The 15840-nt window shown below is 44.7% G+C and overlaps 1 protein-coding gene and 1 long non-coding RNA gene across 3 annotated transcripts; one reads left to right on the top strand and one right to left on the bottom strand.

Moving 5' to 3' along the window:
• Positions 1-585: 585 nt before the first annotated feature.
• On the top strand, positions 586-1374 carry LOC115552384 (uncharacterized). Its single transcript, XR_003978309.1, has 4 exons — positions 586-751; positions 894-934; positions 1029-1144; positions 1233-1374. It is a non-coding gene; the product is annotated as an uncharacterized LOC115552384 (long non-coding RNA).
• A 908-nt stretch (positions 1375-2282) lies between these two features.
• neurl1b (neuralized E3 ubiquitin protein ligase 1B) lies at positions 2283-10900 on the bottom strand. 2 transcript variants are annotated; one of them, XM_030368443.1, is made up of 6 exons: positions 10619-10900; positions 7747-7991; positions 7192-7525; positions 4956-5771; positions 4123-4266; positions 2283-3670 (listed from the first exon to the last, which is right to left on the bottom strand). In XM_030368443.1, the coding sequence occupies exons 1-6, from the start codon at positions 10647-10649 to the stop codon at positions 3423-3425; spliced, it is 1818 nt and encodes a 605-aa protein (XP_030224303.1). In that variant the 5' UTR covers positions 10650-10900; the 3' UTR covers positions 2283-3422. The 2 variants fall into 2 exon arrangements, with proteins under 2 accessions (XP_030224303.1, XP_030224304.1); XM_030368444.1 differs by having other exon boundaries at positions 4141-4266.
• Between the last annotated feature and the right edge of the window lie 4940 nt (positions 10901-15840).

Genomic DNA, 15840 nt, shown 5'->3' with positions numbered 1-15840 from the left:
GTTTGTTTTAGAGCTTCGATGGACGTAATAAACTATGCAAAAGAACAAAAGTAAATAAACAAAATCATATAAATAGAAAACCACAGATTAAATTATAATCTGTCAAATAAACCTGTTGCTTTTAGATAAGTCATTACATGTTTCCATGCTGGTGGTCTCAGTGTGGAAAAGGAGAGTGAACCCTCTAAGGTCAAACTTGTTTGACCCAAAGCTTTAACATTTTTCAACAGCTCCCTTCTCTCCAAATTGTACGCTTCACATTGTAGTAAAACATGCTCCACTGTTTCTCTTCCATTACATTTTGGGCAGACCCCTGTTTCATGTTTGACTATGATGTTCATACTGTGGTTAAGACATGTGTGCCCTATGCGTAGTCTTGTGATGATAACCTCACATCTTCTGTGCAGTCTATTGAAAGTCCAGCTTACTCTCGCCATATATCCCATGCCACTCAAAGTCCCGCCCCCTCTCTCCCTCAAGCCAATAACGCTTCTTTCTTTTTTTACCCATGATGTTCCAGGCTGGGTGCGAGGTACAGACTACATGTCCAACAGCGGGGCGTTAAAAATGCACAAACCACACACTGTTGTGTAATGAGGTGGAGTCAGTCATAACAAATAAAACCTGCCGCCAGTCACACCGTAGAATCCACGTCCTTTTACAACACGAGAGATTCCTACGCGACTCGCAACTCACATCAGCGGAAGCACAATGAACATATGGAGTGCACTGGGCCTGTTGTGCCTTATATGTGAGTTCCGCCTATGCTTGCGTGCTTGACATGTTGTAGCCATACATGTGTTGACTATAAACTGTATTCCGTTACCAAAAATCGACGAAGCATGTTAACCATAGGGATTATCCAACATTAATTGTGAACGATCCTTTCACAGTTCTTGCAAATGGAATGACCACAGCGGACGACTCTCAGGGGGTGAGACATTCAGGACATAACGAGGCCTTATGTTTGAGGTAGGCTCAAGGGATTCGTCGATTTGAACTGTTCGATCTGAATTTTTGACTTGTAGGAGCAGCCACAGTGTGACCAATATACGTTACCGTTTTGTACACGTGAATATGAGCCGGTTTGTGGAACCGATGGCACAATTTATTCGAATGAATGCATGTTGTGTTTCGCCAACAGGTAAGCTAAATTTATTATTTTATATTTTTTTAACTTGTGAATTTGGTGTTTTCAGGGTTAATATGTATACTTTTTTTTTCCCATACAGTGAAGGACCAAAGACGGACGTTTTAATCAAAAGCAGAGGGGCATGTTAAGGGTGAAAATGAATATCCCATGATGTAGGCCTACTGCTACTCCTACTGGGTCTATGTCATGATGTTTAAATTAAACATTCATTTAAACTTTGATTTAGGTTCCTTATTTTCTACATAATGTTGACTGGACATTTGTTCTTCTATTTTCTTAATCCCTTTTCAATTAAACTGGTTTTCACTTTTTATTTAATATATATATATATAGGCCTAGGCCTATTTGACATTAAAATAAGATTTCCCAAAAAACTGCAAATGAAAATACCTCTTTGGTCAAGTATGGAAGACTGGGTGGGATATCTGAGTTCTGTGAAAAATCAAGCTCAAAAACATGGAATGAGGCCGAACCGGTCACACGCATGCGTGTGAGCGTTTAGATAGTTTGTTGTGAAACACCTCAGTCTGTGGTAGGCGAAAAACCTGTTTTACTGTTCCAGATCGGATGACCTTTACACCGTCGATGTTGTGCAAACATAAATAATGAGGACGCATTGCCAAGCGTAGGCCTACGTTAGTAGCGCAAGTACATATTCTAGAAATAAATAAAATAGTTGCATTAAATTGCAGGAAAAACTACTTATTTTTGGTTTGCAACAAACTTTGGACATTATAAATATTCATTCGGGGCACTGTTGATAAAATTGATAAGAACACCTGGGCTGTGTTGTATACGCTGATATCTGCTCCTTCCTAAAATAGTTGTTCCGACTGGTTGGTTGTCTGCCTGTGTGCAAACAGGGTTACGCCTCTTGGTTGGATTGGTTGGAAATCGTGTGACTCACACGAAGTTTACCTTTTTAGTGAAAAACAGAGCAACATTCAACTGTGATGAATGCTAATATCCAAACCTTTAACCCCTCATCCTTTCATTCCACCCTTCGCTTTCCTGGATCCATTAATGTTCAGATTCAGGGGGAATTGGTGGATATTCTTTTTGTGTGCTTTCCTTTCTGAAACCCATAGATGCATCGCAATAATATGAACATCTATAATATTACAAATAATCAATATTCTAATTTTGTATTTATTCAATTTAAGTTGTAGAAATAAAAATGGCGACATCAAGCCTACATAGTTCCCACCAGTTAAGATGAACCCGTCTTCAAACCCATGTTTTTTTATCCACACAGAAAAAAAAGTTAGTTTTAATCAGTAGAGAACATAAACTCTTAATGTACTCTATAATCCCAACCTTGTGTCATGCCAGAAATACATAGTCTTTCAGTGACTTTATGACTTTATGTATGACAAAGTCTTTCAGTGCATGAAAAAAGATTTCTTGGAGGGTCTTCAGAGTTATTATCCTCAAACAATACATCACAAGACATTTAAGGCACCAAAAGAGTAAAAACACTTCTCAGATCTGGATTAAAGAATTAATATATATGCAATATTAATATAGGCATTTTGAATTTCTTTTTAATTTTCAAAATGTTTGTCTTACTTACCAAACAAAAATTAATTAAATTCCTGCTTTCTTCCCATTCCCGATACATTTACTCACCACACAACACATTTTGTGTGTCACCAATGGACCATTTAAAATATATAGCTTGCTGTAGCTATAGATTTTCTTTAAAGTAATACGTCTGCAAATGGACAAATGTCTAAGGCACTTTAAGTCAAACACTATATGTGGTACTATATATATACATTATACACTATACATACACTATAGCTGTATTCATGTGCTGTAACATCTATTAACAAAAAATAAACTAAAAGGAACAAACTGGGTGAAAAATAACTTGAGAACTAAATATTCATTGCAGGCCATCTCCTTTTCAGCCTACGCACAGAAAGAAAATAGAAAATAAGCACAGCAGGAGAGATCAGATCCAAGGCTGGGCATAGTGGGTAGCCTTCTTTGCTAAAGTTAGCCTCAACAATGTTCTGGCTCACAATAGAAGCAACACGCTTGCCTTTATGGATCAACACACAGACCAGTCGCTTCAATTGTTGCAATGTTGAAATCATTGATTTCAAAACTAAAGGCACAATCGTGGCATGTTGTGGATCTCTTCAAGTTTGTATTTTTAAATCCTCAAAGCCTGAGAAACAAACAGGAGACAGGGAAGCTTGCAGCATCAAGGCATCCACCATCCCACCATGGGGTAAAAATAAGTTCAAGTCGTATTGCATAATCAGGGCCGATACGTCTTGATGACATCTTTGATGGGCCTGCGGCAGATAGGGCAGCAGGCGTTCATCTGTCTCTTGAGCTTCAGCCCACACTCGTGGCACAGACACATGTGTCCACAGGTGTAGATGACCGTGTCCACGTCCTGGTCGAAGCACACCGTGCACTCCCCGCTCTTCCCCGGCAGCGGCAGCTCTGGAGCGGAGAGGCTGGGAGACACCGGGGGGCTTAGAGGGGAGCTGGGGGCCGTGACTGTGGAGGGAGAGCAGCGAGAGGGAGGTGACAGATGAAGAAGAGGAGGAGAAATGGGAGGATGAGGAGGAGGAGACAAGAGGTGGAGATAGAGGAGATATATAAGGAAACGTTTATACGTTTTTGTAAGCTAACCAGTTACCACTTCGATTTCTGTGGTTTCTAATCCATAACTTGAATGGATAAAATCCAGGGCCAGGTGTATCCTATAATGCCGTTCATTATACCCCATCTTAAAAAACTGTAGTAAGCCCTATAGTGTACCCAATGGTTAGTGACTAACGGCAGTGGCGGACATTCTCCTCCCGAGTATTGACCATTTATTCTCAAACAGTTCAGTTTAAACCGTTTATCAAGAGCTACATCACACAATGCTGATACAGGCGTTCTGAGACAGAAAAAGGGAAGCATGGTGATCTAATTTGCTCAACCGGACACACAGTGTTGCGCACCGGGTTTCAGCCACGCACCCAGTGAGGACTCGGAGGCAGACGAGGATCTGTTGACACTGAAAGCCAGGTCTGAATCACTGTCATCTGGGCCGCTGCTCGGAGAGCCACTGGGAGACACGGAGAGAGGGGAAGACTGGAGAGTCCCTGCGGCAAGGGGAAGAAATGGAGAAGAACGTTGGAGAGGGTTAAGTCTGGATAATAAACAAAGAGAAGAATAGACTTCCCTTGTTCAGTTTGTCAGTAAAAGGGGCACATTTAAACATTGAAAGTATATGTTTTGTAAGATCTTCCTTTCTTCCTAATCATTTTTTTTGCTTCTGGCATGTCATGTAAGAATACCATGAGTCATATTTGTGCCTTCACATATTTGGGGCGGGGGGGTGGGGGGGATTTATACGTCACATCGTGTTGACACAAATCAATCACATGATGTTAGGCCATAAGAGACAGACTATTCCGGGGATGATTGGGTTCGGAAAAATAGGGCAAAGTCCAAAACAACACAAGGACCTCAACTGACCAGAAAGTGGTCTGGTCTAATAGGCCTATTGGGGGGGGGGGGGGGGGGGGGGGGGGGGGGGGGGGTAGACACGGAAGAATGTGACTTTTGTGCTTATTTTAATCAGTCAAGGTCATACTGTACTCTACTGGTCACAAGACCACCCCAAAAAACACAACCTAAATAAACAAATCCTATCCATTCACATTAACAAGATAATAATAAAAAAAGACAACCAGAATCCAAAACAAATTGGACCGACCGCAAAAGCGGCCAGAACTTCCCTAAACCCCCGTCCCCCGTCCGGACCCTCCCCAACCCCGGGACCGCTTACCCAGTATACGCAGCCGGTTGATGGCGCCGTGCAGGGTGAAGAACGCCCAGAGCACCTGCGACGCGTCGACGCAGAGCAGACGGCCGCGCCGCGCCCCGTTCACCCCGTGGTGCACCTCCCCGTCGGCGCGCAGCGTGAAGCTGAGCACGTCCCCGGAGCAGGGCACGGGCACGCCGCGGTGCACCGCCCAGTACTCCTTGCGCTCCAGCAGCAGCTGGGGGTCGGCGGGCAGCTCGCCGGCGTGGAGGCCTGCCGGGTCGCAGGACGTCAGGCCGAACAGCAGCGCCCCGAAGTAGGGCAGGCCCAGGTGGCCCACCTCCACGTACACCGTCTCGTCCACGTGCAGCGGCCGGTCGCCGAACACCAGCGTGCGGCTGCTGTCCAGGAAGTGGATGCAGGCGGCCGAGCGGTCGGCCGACAGGACGACGTCGGAGCCGCGCACCAGGTGGAAGTGCAGGCCGTTGTCCAGCACCAAGGGGAGGCCCGGTTTGGCCGGGCGGGGGCCGCCGGGGGAGGCGGAGGAGGAGGCGGCGGAGCTGGCGGAGAGCGGGCTGGAGGTGGAGGAGGAGGAGGTGGAGGAGGAGGAGGTAGTGACGGGGGTGGAGGTGGAGGAGCTGGAGGTGGAGGAGGAGCCGCAGGGGGTGAGCTGGCTGTAGCCGCTGAGCTGCAGGGTCGCGATCTTGGCGGCGGCCGCCTGGTTGTGCTCCAGCTGGTTGTTGTTGTAGTTGGCCGAGTCGTGGCTGCTCTGGGGCAGGTAGGCGCTGAGGCGCGCCGCAGACAGACAGCTGGACGCCACACTCTCTGCAAACGTGCTCTCTGCGAAGGACAGCGCCACAATGTTACAGGTTGCCTAAATGTCAGGCTTTTATGATGCAGTAACATCATTAGAGTTTAGCCCACAACATTTATTCTTCGAGTCTATTGTGGGAATCCTGGCCTTTTTTTTAATGTGGAACAATTCTTTGCTTAAATTTTGGTTCCCACATCATTCATCGTTTAAAAATTCAGCCCTCAAACACTTAAGAGCTGTTGACTCTTACGACTGTGTGTGTACGGCAACAAGACGGCGTGTTCAAACAGAAATGTAATTGTTTCAAAATGTCATAATTTCCTTTATAGATTATGAGTTTATTTTTCTCTAAACATAAAATCAGTGTGAGTAGCTCATTGCTGGCACTCTTTCTACTCTCTCATGGGAAGGGATGTTCTCGCACACTGGCCCCCTAACCAAAGCCCCAGGGATCAGCCTTCCTGACCAAACATGGCCATGGGATCTATCAGACTGAAGATAAACAAACCAAGAGAGCGACAGGGTGGCGGTTGGAGTGGTGGGGCGGCCCGGGCAGGGAGAGGGGGAGGAGGGACTACAGCATAGTGAGGGAAGGAGGGGGCGAGGGAGGGAGAGAGGGAGGGAGAAAGTGGCCGCGGGAAAACATTAAGTTGACATATTTAAGAACATTCCAGCGCAGAGAGGTTAGTTGTTGAAGTGTTGAAGATGGTTTACAACGGTGGTCTGGTTTCTGGTTATCTGCAGGGCTACTTTTCCTAGAGAGTGTGGTCTGTTAGAACTCCAGTCACAGAAAACTCTCTCTCTCTCTCTCTCTCTCTCTCTCTCTCTCTCTCTCTCTCTCTCTCTCTCTCTCTCTCTCTCTCTCTCTCTCTCTCTCTCTCTCTCTCTCCCCCTCCCTCCCTCCCCCTCTGTCTGTCTGTCTGTCTGTCTGTCTGTCTGTCTGTCTGTCTGTCTGTCTGTCTGTCTGTCTGTCTGTCTGTCTGTCTGTCTGTCTGTCTCTCTCTCTCTCTCTCTCTCTCTCTCTCTCTCTCTCTCTCTCTCTCTCTCTCTCTCTCTCTCTCTCTCTCTCGCTCTCTGATCTATTTCCACTCTATTCCTGTGGGCCTCTCTGGCTAAGCAGCCCTCTGAGGGACCGTCAGCCAGCAGCTTAATTTAGACCTGAATATGTTGACACTGTAACTGTTCCTAAACCCAATGGTTTGACACAGCCATGACTGGCATGTATTTACATCTAGGCCAGCACTGTTGCTATTTCCAACTCCGGTCGCAAGAAAAATGACAGGACATGCTTTTCTTTCGCAAGAAAACCCATCTAAAAATTGGCCAACCCAAATATCAGCTAATGAATGACTTGTTTCTTTATCGTATTCACTTTTTGAAGGCACAAACAATATTTCACCGGTTGGGCCGGGTCGGTCGAAGTCAACGAACACCATCACCACTCACCGAGTAACGTGACCTCCTGCGTGATCCCGTAGATGTCGACAATGGCCCACAGCGGGCAGCCGATACTCAGCCCGCAGTGGAAGAGGATGGGCTCCCCTTCGTTGATGCTGTAGAACACCCTGCCGTGGCGGTCGGCCCAGAAGGAGAGGACGTTGTCCTTCTGGGCCAGCCTCTCAGGCAGGGCCTTGGCCCAGTACCCGTGCCGCGTCACCAGGTCGGGGCATGCGTACTTGGGGATTTCCGCCGAGGACAGCTCGCTTGGGTCCAGGCTGGTGAAGCCAAAGCGCAGAGCGCCACTCCAGCCCGTGTGCACGCCGCTGAGACGCAGACGCACCTGCGTGAGACACGCCGAACACACATCAGACCTTTTTCTGCTTCCTTGAAAGGTGACATATTATACCACAAGGTGTGGGTGTGATTAGCTCTTACAAGCAGTTTTGAAAATTGTAATTGTAATGGTTAATCACACTCCCACCTGGTGGAATAATATGTCACCTTTAAGTGCAGTTTGGTCACAACCATAGGGGTGAATCCTTAACCGCCACCCGCACTGACCTTCTCGTACAGACGCACGGGTCTGTGGCTGAAGGTGATGCCATTACAGAAGCTGTTTTTGCGGGTGGCGCGCCGTAGCTGCCCGTCCAGACGGACGTTCTTGCCCTTGGCGTGGGGGTGGAAGCGCGGCGACTCGAGGCTGAGGCTGGCAGGAGGAGCAGGGGTCCGTCTCTCCACACTCGATCCGCTGTTGGGAAGGATGTAGTACTGCCTCTTGGCCACTGGGCGGTGATGTAGGGTCGCATCTGTAGGGGCACAGAGAGAGAAAAATGGAAAACAACGACAGTTATCGGCTTATTGTACTTACACAATGTTTAAACATTATGTTTGAACAGGATGATCACACTAACAGGGGTGGATGAAGCACAGAGCCTGCGTAGACACAGTGGTTTAGAGAACAGAGCTGTTGGTTCTAAAAATATGTTTTTCAGTGCCCACAGACTCGTCAACTATACTGCTTGGATTGACAGAGAGCTGTTCGACAGAATGTAAAACCACATCTTCGAACATACCGAGGTCCTGCCATGACCCATACCACTTCTGAGACCTTTGCCTGTATAAAAATAAATAAAATGTAAACAGTGTCCCTGAAATGTATACACACACTCTATCCCATCGTATCTCCGGAATTAGTAACACATGAAGAGTGGCACGCTAAACATATATGTTCCAGTATGCTTGTTAAACAACATCCGACCTATTATTATTTAGTATTTTGAGAGGATATGCCTTCTACTATATAAAGGATCCTTGGCCCTGGATCCTCGCTCTGAACACAATCTGAATGGCCTCTTTCATTGCTCAACAGTCATTAAATGGACCAAACAGACAATGGCCTGTTATTAGTCTAATGTCATATTTAAATGGTCCATATATCGCTTGAAAAAAGATTATGCAAGATTAGATTCATATTAATGAACACTGTATTCCGTTCTTTGGTCTGCTTGCATGTTTCAGATAGTGGTCCTCTCCACATATTGAATGGTTTGGGTTTCACTCTTTAGTAACGACTGAATGCCCCTCCTCCCCCCCGAGGCCAAACGTTCATCCTGTCACGCAGTGATTACATTTCTGTTTATGACTCTCTGCATGCGGCCAATATGTCAGTGAAATGTACCACAGTACATTTCCCAAATTAGACATTATCTCTGATTATATTCTAAACTATGAGCCAGCAGTAAAAACATCTGCAACATCTCAAACGATCCGCTCTTGCCTTCCCCCCTTCCCCACCAAGATACACATCCACTGAGTGGTGAGAGCGACGGTTGTACGTATACATAACGCACAGAGGGAGTGGAAAGTACAGGCTATACGTCTCAGTCCAAACTACCTTACTGACAGAGAGAGGCACCGGGTGTGAGTGGGTGTGTGTGTGGGAGGGGGTGTAAAGTAATAAAAGCATCAAATACAGAGCGGTGACTGAATATAGACGACCCAGCTGCCCTTATTAGATGAAACAATAGGTCATTGACCATGGAAAAAAATAGCTTCTCAGGAACAGTCAATGTCAAGTGTTGGACCAATGCCGCCGCCTTCCATCAGGTTTATTTTGCTTTTGTTTGGCCATCATGGGATCAGTGGAGTAGTGGACGGTTCTGGCATTAGTTAGGTGGAATGGGGGAACCCTGTATTCTGATTTCTCATGAGGGCTCTAGGCCCAGGAGATTGAAACAGGGTCACTTTGTGAGTTAAAAATTAAACAGTTGATTTTGCTAGGGGTGTTTAGGGTGACCCAATGGTTTACTTTCAATGTCTACAAGTATAATCTGCTACTATTATAAACAAGTTGTATTGCTTGTATGAAAAGGCAGATTAGTAAACACAATCACAACATGCAGTAGGTGTTGCTTCAGGAACAAAATGAATGTAGCAAAGATATAACTTTGGAATTGGCTTTGATATTGAATGTACTGTCGATCATTTTTTAATGTCCCTCATTGTAGTATTACACATAGCCTCAGAATCATACTTAAGTAGCACTACACTCAAGCACTTTCCATACCTGGCGATTGCTTGTAATAGGATGGTCCGAAAGAGTGATGACAGGCAGAGAGAGGACAACAAAAGACAAAGGAGAGAGGATTGGATTGGGCAGCTGGTGAACACTGTGTAAGTGGAAGCACACGTGATCAAATGATTATGGAATTAATATTGTGGTTTATTTGCCTAATTCTGCCAATTGCTTATAATTAAAAGAACCGGGTTCTCCACAACTCTGCTTCACAACAGTATGCATAAATAATAGCCTACTAGTCCACACCTATTTGCTGGCCAGGAGCAGTGACCCGACTACTAATCCGAATCTATCCGTGTAGGGCGATCTGTGAGCAAAACAGTCAATTCAGCTGATGTACATTGAACATTTATTTAAAAACACAACAATCCAACAAACACAATAAAGGGAAGCCATGCAAAGATCAAATTATATAGCTATACAACCATTGTTTTGCGTTGGAAACAAAGATTACTTTTGCGGGCGATACCGTTTATAAAGAACGCAATTGTGCCTCCTCTAACGCTCAACAAGGATAATGCATTAGTCCTAATGAGAAAAACCAATGCATGAACCGTGAACCCTAATGGGCAGGACTATGGTTATTATATGAAATCCCCACTCAAGCGTATATTTTGCGGGAATAACGCGCGGAGCGTCTCCCTCGCCAAGTTGAAGCGCCGAGCGCGCCTCTCTTCAGCGTCTCCAAGACGTTTGACAGTAGCGAGCACGCCGAAGCACAAGTCGCGACATGAGGACCAGCTATGCTTCCAACATGTTGCAAAAATAAAAACTATAACAATCGTTGGGCTACATCATATAGCTCACAAAAAAAACATTAGCATCTTACATTATACGGTGTTCGACATGTCTTACCTACAAAAGGCTTAGGTGTCGTATTCCCCATTATATCCACCAATTCCTCGCACCGGTTGGCAAGTTAATTTGGAATTCAACGCTCTGTCCATCTATGTATGTATCCCCTTTACACACGGCGGGATGAAAATGTAGGCTAGTAGGCTACCCTTTCAACCTGAGTACCAATCCCTTTCGTTTGCGCTGGGTCTTCGCTCTGAAGCATGTAGACACACTCCTCTTATCTTAACCCCATGTCGCTGCGACTACCAGGCAGATCTAAGGGCTCTCAGAGCGATTTGCTAACTAGCTCACAGCTGCACCCCCCCCCCCCCCCCTCCTTCTACAGTAGTAGTACACATTTCTCCTCTGTACACGACTTCTGAGATACAACTCTTAAATGTAAATGGAAGAGAGAGCTCTTCCATTTGCGATCCAATGTTAGCTACTAATAATTTAATCATGTTCTGCTGCTCTAAAGCATTGCTTAACAGAACTTTCACCCTTCATCAGCATCAGCATCATCGTTGCTTGACTGTTTAGAATATGAACTATTATTCCAGCTTTAACATGCCCAATTCCATATTCAACACTGTGTTCACCAGGGATGTTTTCGAACAAAGCGTTGGAAGCATTCACATGAAGGTGAGCATGAATACATGCATCATGCTGTTAAAGCTGATACCTCTCATTGTTAAAAAACATGACCTCTCTGCCATGAGAAGTCGTTGGGAAGACTTGAAGCCCAAACATTCAAGCCATGGTTTCAGTCGAGCTCAGTTCTGTGGGAAACTCACACACACATCACAAGCTACAGGGTTTTCAGTCCAATACTGTAAAGACATTCTTGCTTTATCATCACAAGCCACCAAAAGATAGCTGAGGACGCTGCATTTATGAGCACCGCCGGACGCTCATTCGAGGAAAGCCCCGCATTTTTCCACCGTGTCCTCTGCCCTCTCACAGCCTTGGATGCTGGACTAGCCTCAAGCTGTTTCCTGCCTTGTGGACCACACGGGTCTCTGAGGGGCCATGGACTGCGGGATTATCTGGGCAAGGTCCTGGAGAGCAGCGGTGATGATGGGGTCAGGGTGGGGAAGGTTCTGAACCTGGTGAATCCTGCAGCGACTGGCTCTTTGTCTCTGGGTACAGCCTTTGAAAAGAAAGGAACCCATGATTAAAGCTTTGCAGGTTACAGGTTATTGAGCAAATTTATTTCAGTTTCGGAGAAAAAATTATTTATTTTTATAATTTGAGAGGTTGTTATGAAAATGTGAAAAAACATAGCATATGGTAAAACACACAAGTAAAACACTTGCCAGGTACACAGCAATTTTTTTTATTTCAAATTATGTTTTTTAAATAACTTAGGTCCTTATGGTCCTTATGCCATGACTCAATGAACTCCTATCAGTTTGTTTGGTTGGGTTTTTCACTCCCTTGTTTCGTATTTATATTGGACAGGATGTGCTTCGTGATATCTCCCTCATTAAAAAAAAAAGAACACAGTGCGGTACACCCTGGCATAATTCAAACTAACTATCCGGTTTTGAAGTATGGCTCACTTTGCTCTAAGCGTTGCTTAGATTGAATAAAGACGAAAGGCCATGTCATGAGACCCCTTCAATTTGCCAATTAGACATGCTCTCATCTAATGCTCTGAGTCCTAATACGTGTATCTGGGGGAGGGAATGCCATTTGGGTGCATGAGGGCGTGAGTTAATTATAACTCAAAGACAAAAGCTTTTGTTTCTACCTCCTCAATGCTGTTTGTTTTAGCAGGATACGGTGGGTCCACGCATGAAACTCACAAGACTTGGCGTCTGAGGGAGAGGCTGAGGCTGAACTGAAATTCCTCAACCCCCTCATTGCCGTTGCCTCAGAAGGAAAGGAGCTGCCACTGCAAACGGGGATTACTGCAGGAAGTATGCATGTATATGCAAGGCGACGATGCACTCAAGAGTAATAGTAACCAGTCCTCCTGACTCTCCCTCCCACCATGAAGAATTAGTGAACGCCTTCTGATCGTTGACTGGGTCTGAAAGCGATACGCTCAGTCATGTCGGCCGCTGTGTGAAATATTTGTACAGATTTGTTGAAGATTATATGGTAAAGCTTCAGTGCTTTTCAATGCTGCAGAGATTATACGAGGATTGACAGACAACCTATGACAGTGATTAGTGAGTAGGCCTCCAGCTTGACAGACATAAACCACCCTCCAGGAGAGACAAATGGAAAAAGAGTCAATGGGCTATCATTTGAAGAGAAACACGACCGGTGTAACTAGGTGGACATGAAGGATGTGCAGAGGCTGCATCTATTTTCTTGAATTTAAATTGACACAAACAGAAATGCACTCTTCACGTGACTGCCCTGCTTTAAGGTGCTACAATGTTTTCACAGGGCTAATTTTACCCCAAGAACAAGGACTGAAGAGGCTACTTGGCTCATGAGAATAGCCCCAGATCCTGCTTGTTATGCGGCAGAGTGGAGTGGCTGGTCCTGGGGACACTAAAGTGTTACTTTGCAAAGTTTCAGTTCAGCTTATGGTTTCTAAGGCTCGGCCGAAATGATGAGCAGATGGCTTTTCGGGAGGTTCTGTACGCGGTGGTCCCTGCATTAGAGTCAGGCTGCTGTCCAAACCCCCAGCCCCCGGTCCAATGGTGGAAATGAGTCATACCCACCTTCTATGCGAACACAATTATCTCCATCCAGCATACGAGGGCCAACACAATGAGCTACACTTGCACTAATGTTCTTTATATTCCTGTGGTTGCTCCATGTTCGTGTGTATTCTGCAGGACCCTCACATCTGTTTTCATGCCTTGCTGTGGTCTTTGGTTTTATTATGTCATTTTTTATTACTGATCATCAAAGGTTAGCACCTGCCTCTTAGGTTTGGTAAGAGTCCAACGGCGGCTTCACCCCTGTATGACTAATGTGCCTCCCGTGGACAGAGAGATAAACAGGTTTGATTTGCTAAGGTTGGGAAAGTATTTGACTAAAGCGACTGTGCCGCATTTGCCTTTAATTGCAGCCATTTTAAAGAGGAGCTCCTGCCATGTTCTGTGTGCCCTCACAGATTGTTCTAATTTCTGAAATCCTCAGATCATGAGGCTGAATGCTGTATTAGTCTTGAGAAGTCGATCTGCATGCATGGTTTCCCTTTTGCAATGTCAGGTTTCTCTATGTTGAAAACACCACAAATGTAAATCAGAGGCAACTGTTGGAAACAAGTTAAATATGTTATTGGCAGTGCATTGAGTAAATAGTAGCCAAGTATATTGACATATATCTAGACCGAGCCCCTATTGTATATCTAGATATAAATCATGGTATATTGACATATGACTATGATTATGCTATTTTATCCTTGAGTTTGAGGCATTTTTGAGAAAAAAAAACACACTTTTTTGTCTTAAGGGTGCAGTATGTAGAATTTAGTGGAATCTAGCGGAACTTACTTGGCTAAAATGGGATATAATAGATTCAAGATTCAAGATTCAAAAAGCTTTATTGTCTAGTATGTTGCCATACTAGAAAATTGTCTTTTGACTGAAGGCTTGGAGGTGTGTGTGTGTGTGTGTGTGTGTGTGTGTGTGTGTGTGTGTGTGTGTGTGTGTGTGTGTGTGTGTGTGTGTGTGTGTGTGTGTGTGTGTGTGTGTGTGTGTGTGTGTGTGTGTGTGTTATTTGTGTGAGTTCTTTGAGGAATGAGTGTTCTGTGTGTGTATAGCTATGGGGATGAATGATTTTCTGTAGATAGCTTTCCTGGCCAAAGGCATTCTGAATCTTCTGCCAGAAGGAAGTAGATCAAAACAAGGATGGAGTGGGTGGGAGGGATCTAAGAGGATGGAGTTGGTCTTCCTTCCCACTGCCTGGATATACAGATCCTCCAGCGCTTTCTGGTGTATTCCTATTAGCTTGCTTGCTTGCTTAGTTAATATCGGTTATAATTTGTCTATAATCCCTTGAAAATAATAACGTTGTGTCTTCGTTACATTATAATGAGCCCTTTGTATCTTCAGTCAGGGGGTCCTCTTCCCCTGCCATCTTGCAGCACCATGTTTCTACAGTAGCCCAGAACGGATAAACAGTTCTAGAGAAGATTATCAAACAAGATCTTGATTGATAATCGCTGTCCTACTTGCCAGCTATTGTGGTAGAAATTAACCTTACATTCTATGTTAAACTAGGATTATTATTAGGCCTACATATTATATATATACTATAATGGTGGAGAAGAGCTGATCACCTTTAACCTAGCTGTTGTGTCCGTGTGACACCAGTGAGTGGGTCCAGGATATTCTCACCTGATGGGCCATGTGGCACATCAGTGAAAGAGTCCAGTCTACTCCCAAATTGATGTACTCTCTGAAGACAATGCTTACATTCACACATGTGCATCATCTCTGTTTGTATAAGGATAATATATGTTCTAAGGTCACATTGGTAGCCAGAAGACATAAGAGTATGCTGACATCCACACGGTATGACACTGATGAGAAATTCTATATTTGATGAAAGTCCAACTTTGTGTTGTGTAAAAATCAGGGATATAAGGAGCTGTCCGGGATTCATTCGGTAGTGTGTATTCGCGAATACCATTCAGCTTTGTTGTCTCTCGTTTGCGGGTGGCAATAAACTCTCCATCTATACTCGACCTGGACTCCCCGATTCCTCTTGCTTTTTAGCTAGTTGAAGTGAATTAGATAAGTTATTAGAAATCCCACAACACTATGACCTATAGTTTTACAGTAAAAATAAGTAAAAATGATAAATCGATCAAAGAACCTCATCCCTTGACACTTGATGCTACTTGATGCTATCATAGACTGTCACATCATGGAATACCTTTTGGCACCTTACAGACCATTACTGGCCAGCATAGCTTCTCATGCATCATTGGAAAGGAGGGGGGGGGGGGGGGCCTGAAAAGTAATTGTTGTTGATAAAAATTCTAAAAACAAAATAACTCAAGATGTTTCATTTTCCTGGCTCACCTTCCATTTTGCAGACTAGATCATGACAAAGCACGTTTTCGTCTGGCATTTAATGATCCTGCCTTGCAGCCTGTAACCCAATGTAAGCATTTCACAATACGCTTACGTTTGGTGACAGCTTGGATTAGTCAGTTACTCTATACCTAAAATTCACAACGGATAACGTCAAAGTGAAACCCAAGGTCAGATGGCCAATAGAATGTTTTGCAACCAAAAAGAAAATAAGACAATGACTCAATGTCA

The sequence above is a fragment of the Gadus morhua genome, chromosome 10, assembly GCF_902167405.1.
Source record: "Gadus morhua chromosome 10, gadMor3.0, whole genome shotgun sequence".
Classification (NCBI taxonomy): domain Eukaryota; kingdom Metazoa; phylum Chordata; class Actinopteri; order Gadiformes; family Gadidae; genus Gadus; species Gadus morhua.
Note: the sequence above shows the minus strand (reverse complement) of the source record. Positions and strands in the feature narration are given on the sequence as shown.

Excerpts from the sequence above, each read along its gene's own strand:
- neurl1b (XM_030368443.1), bottom strand. The coding sequence starts at position 10,649 with ATGGGGAATACGACACCTAAGCCTTTTGTAG. Across the intron at positions 7,526-7,746 it reads CCGTGCGTCTGTACGAGAAG|GTGCGTCTGCGTCTCAGCGG; the intron begins GTCAGTGCGGGT and ends TGTCTCACGCAG. Across the intron at positions 4,267-4,955 it reads CAACCGGCTGCGTATACTGG|GGACTCTCCAGTCTTCCCCT; the intron begins GTAAGCGGTCCC and ends CCCTTGCCGCAG.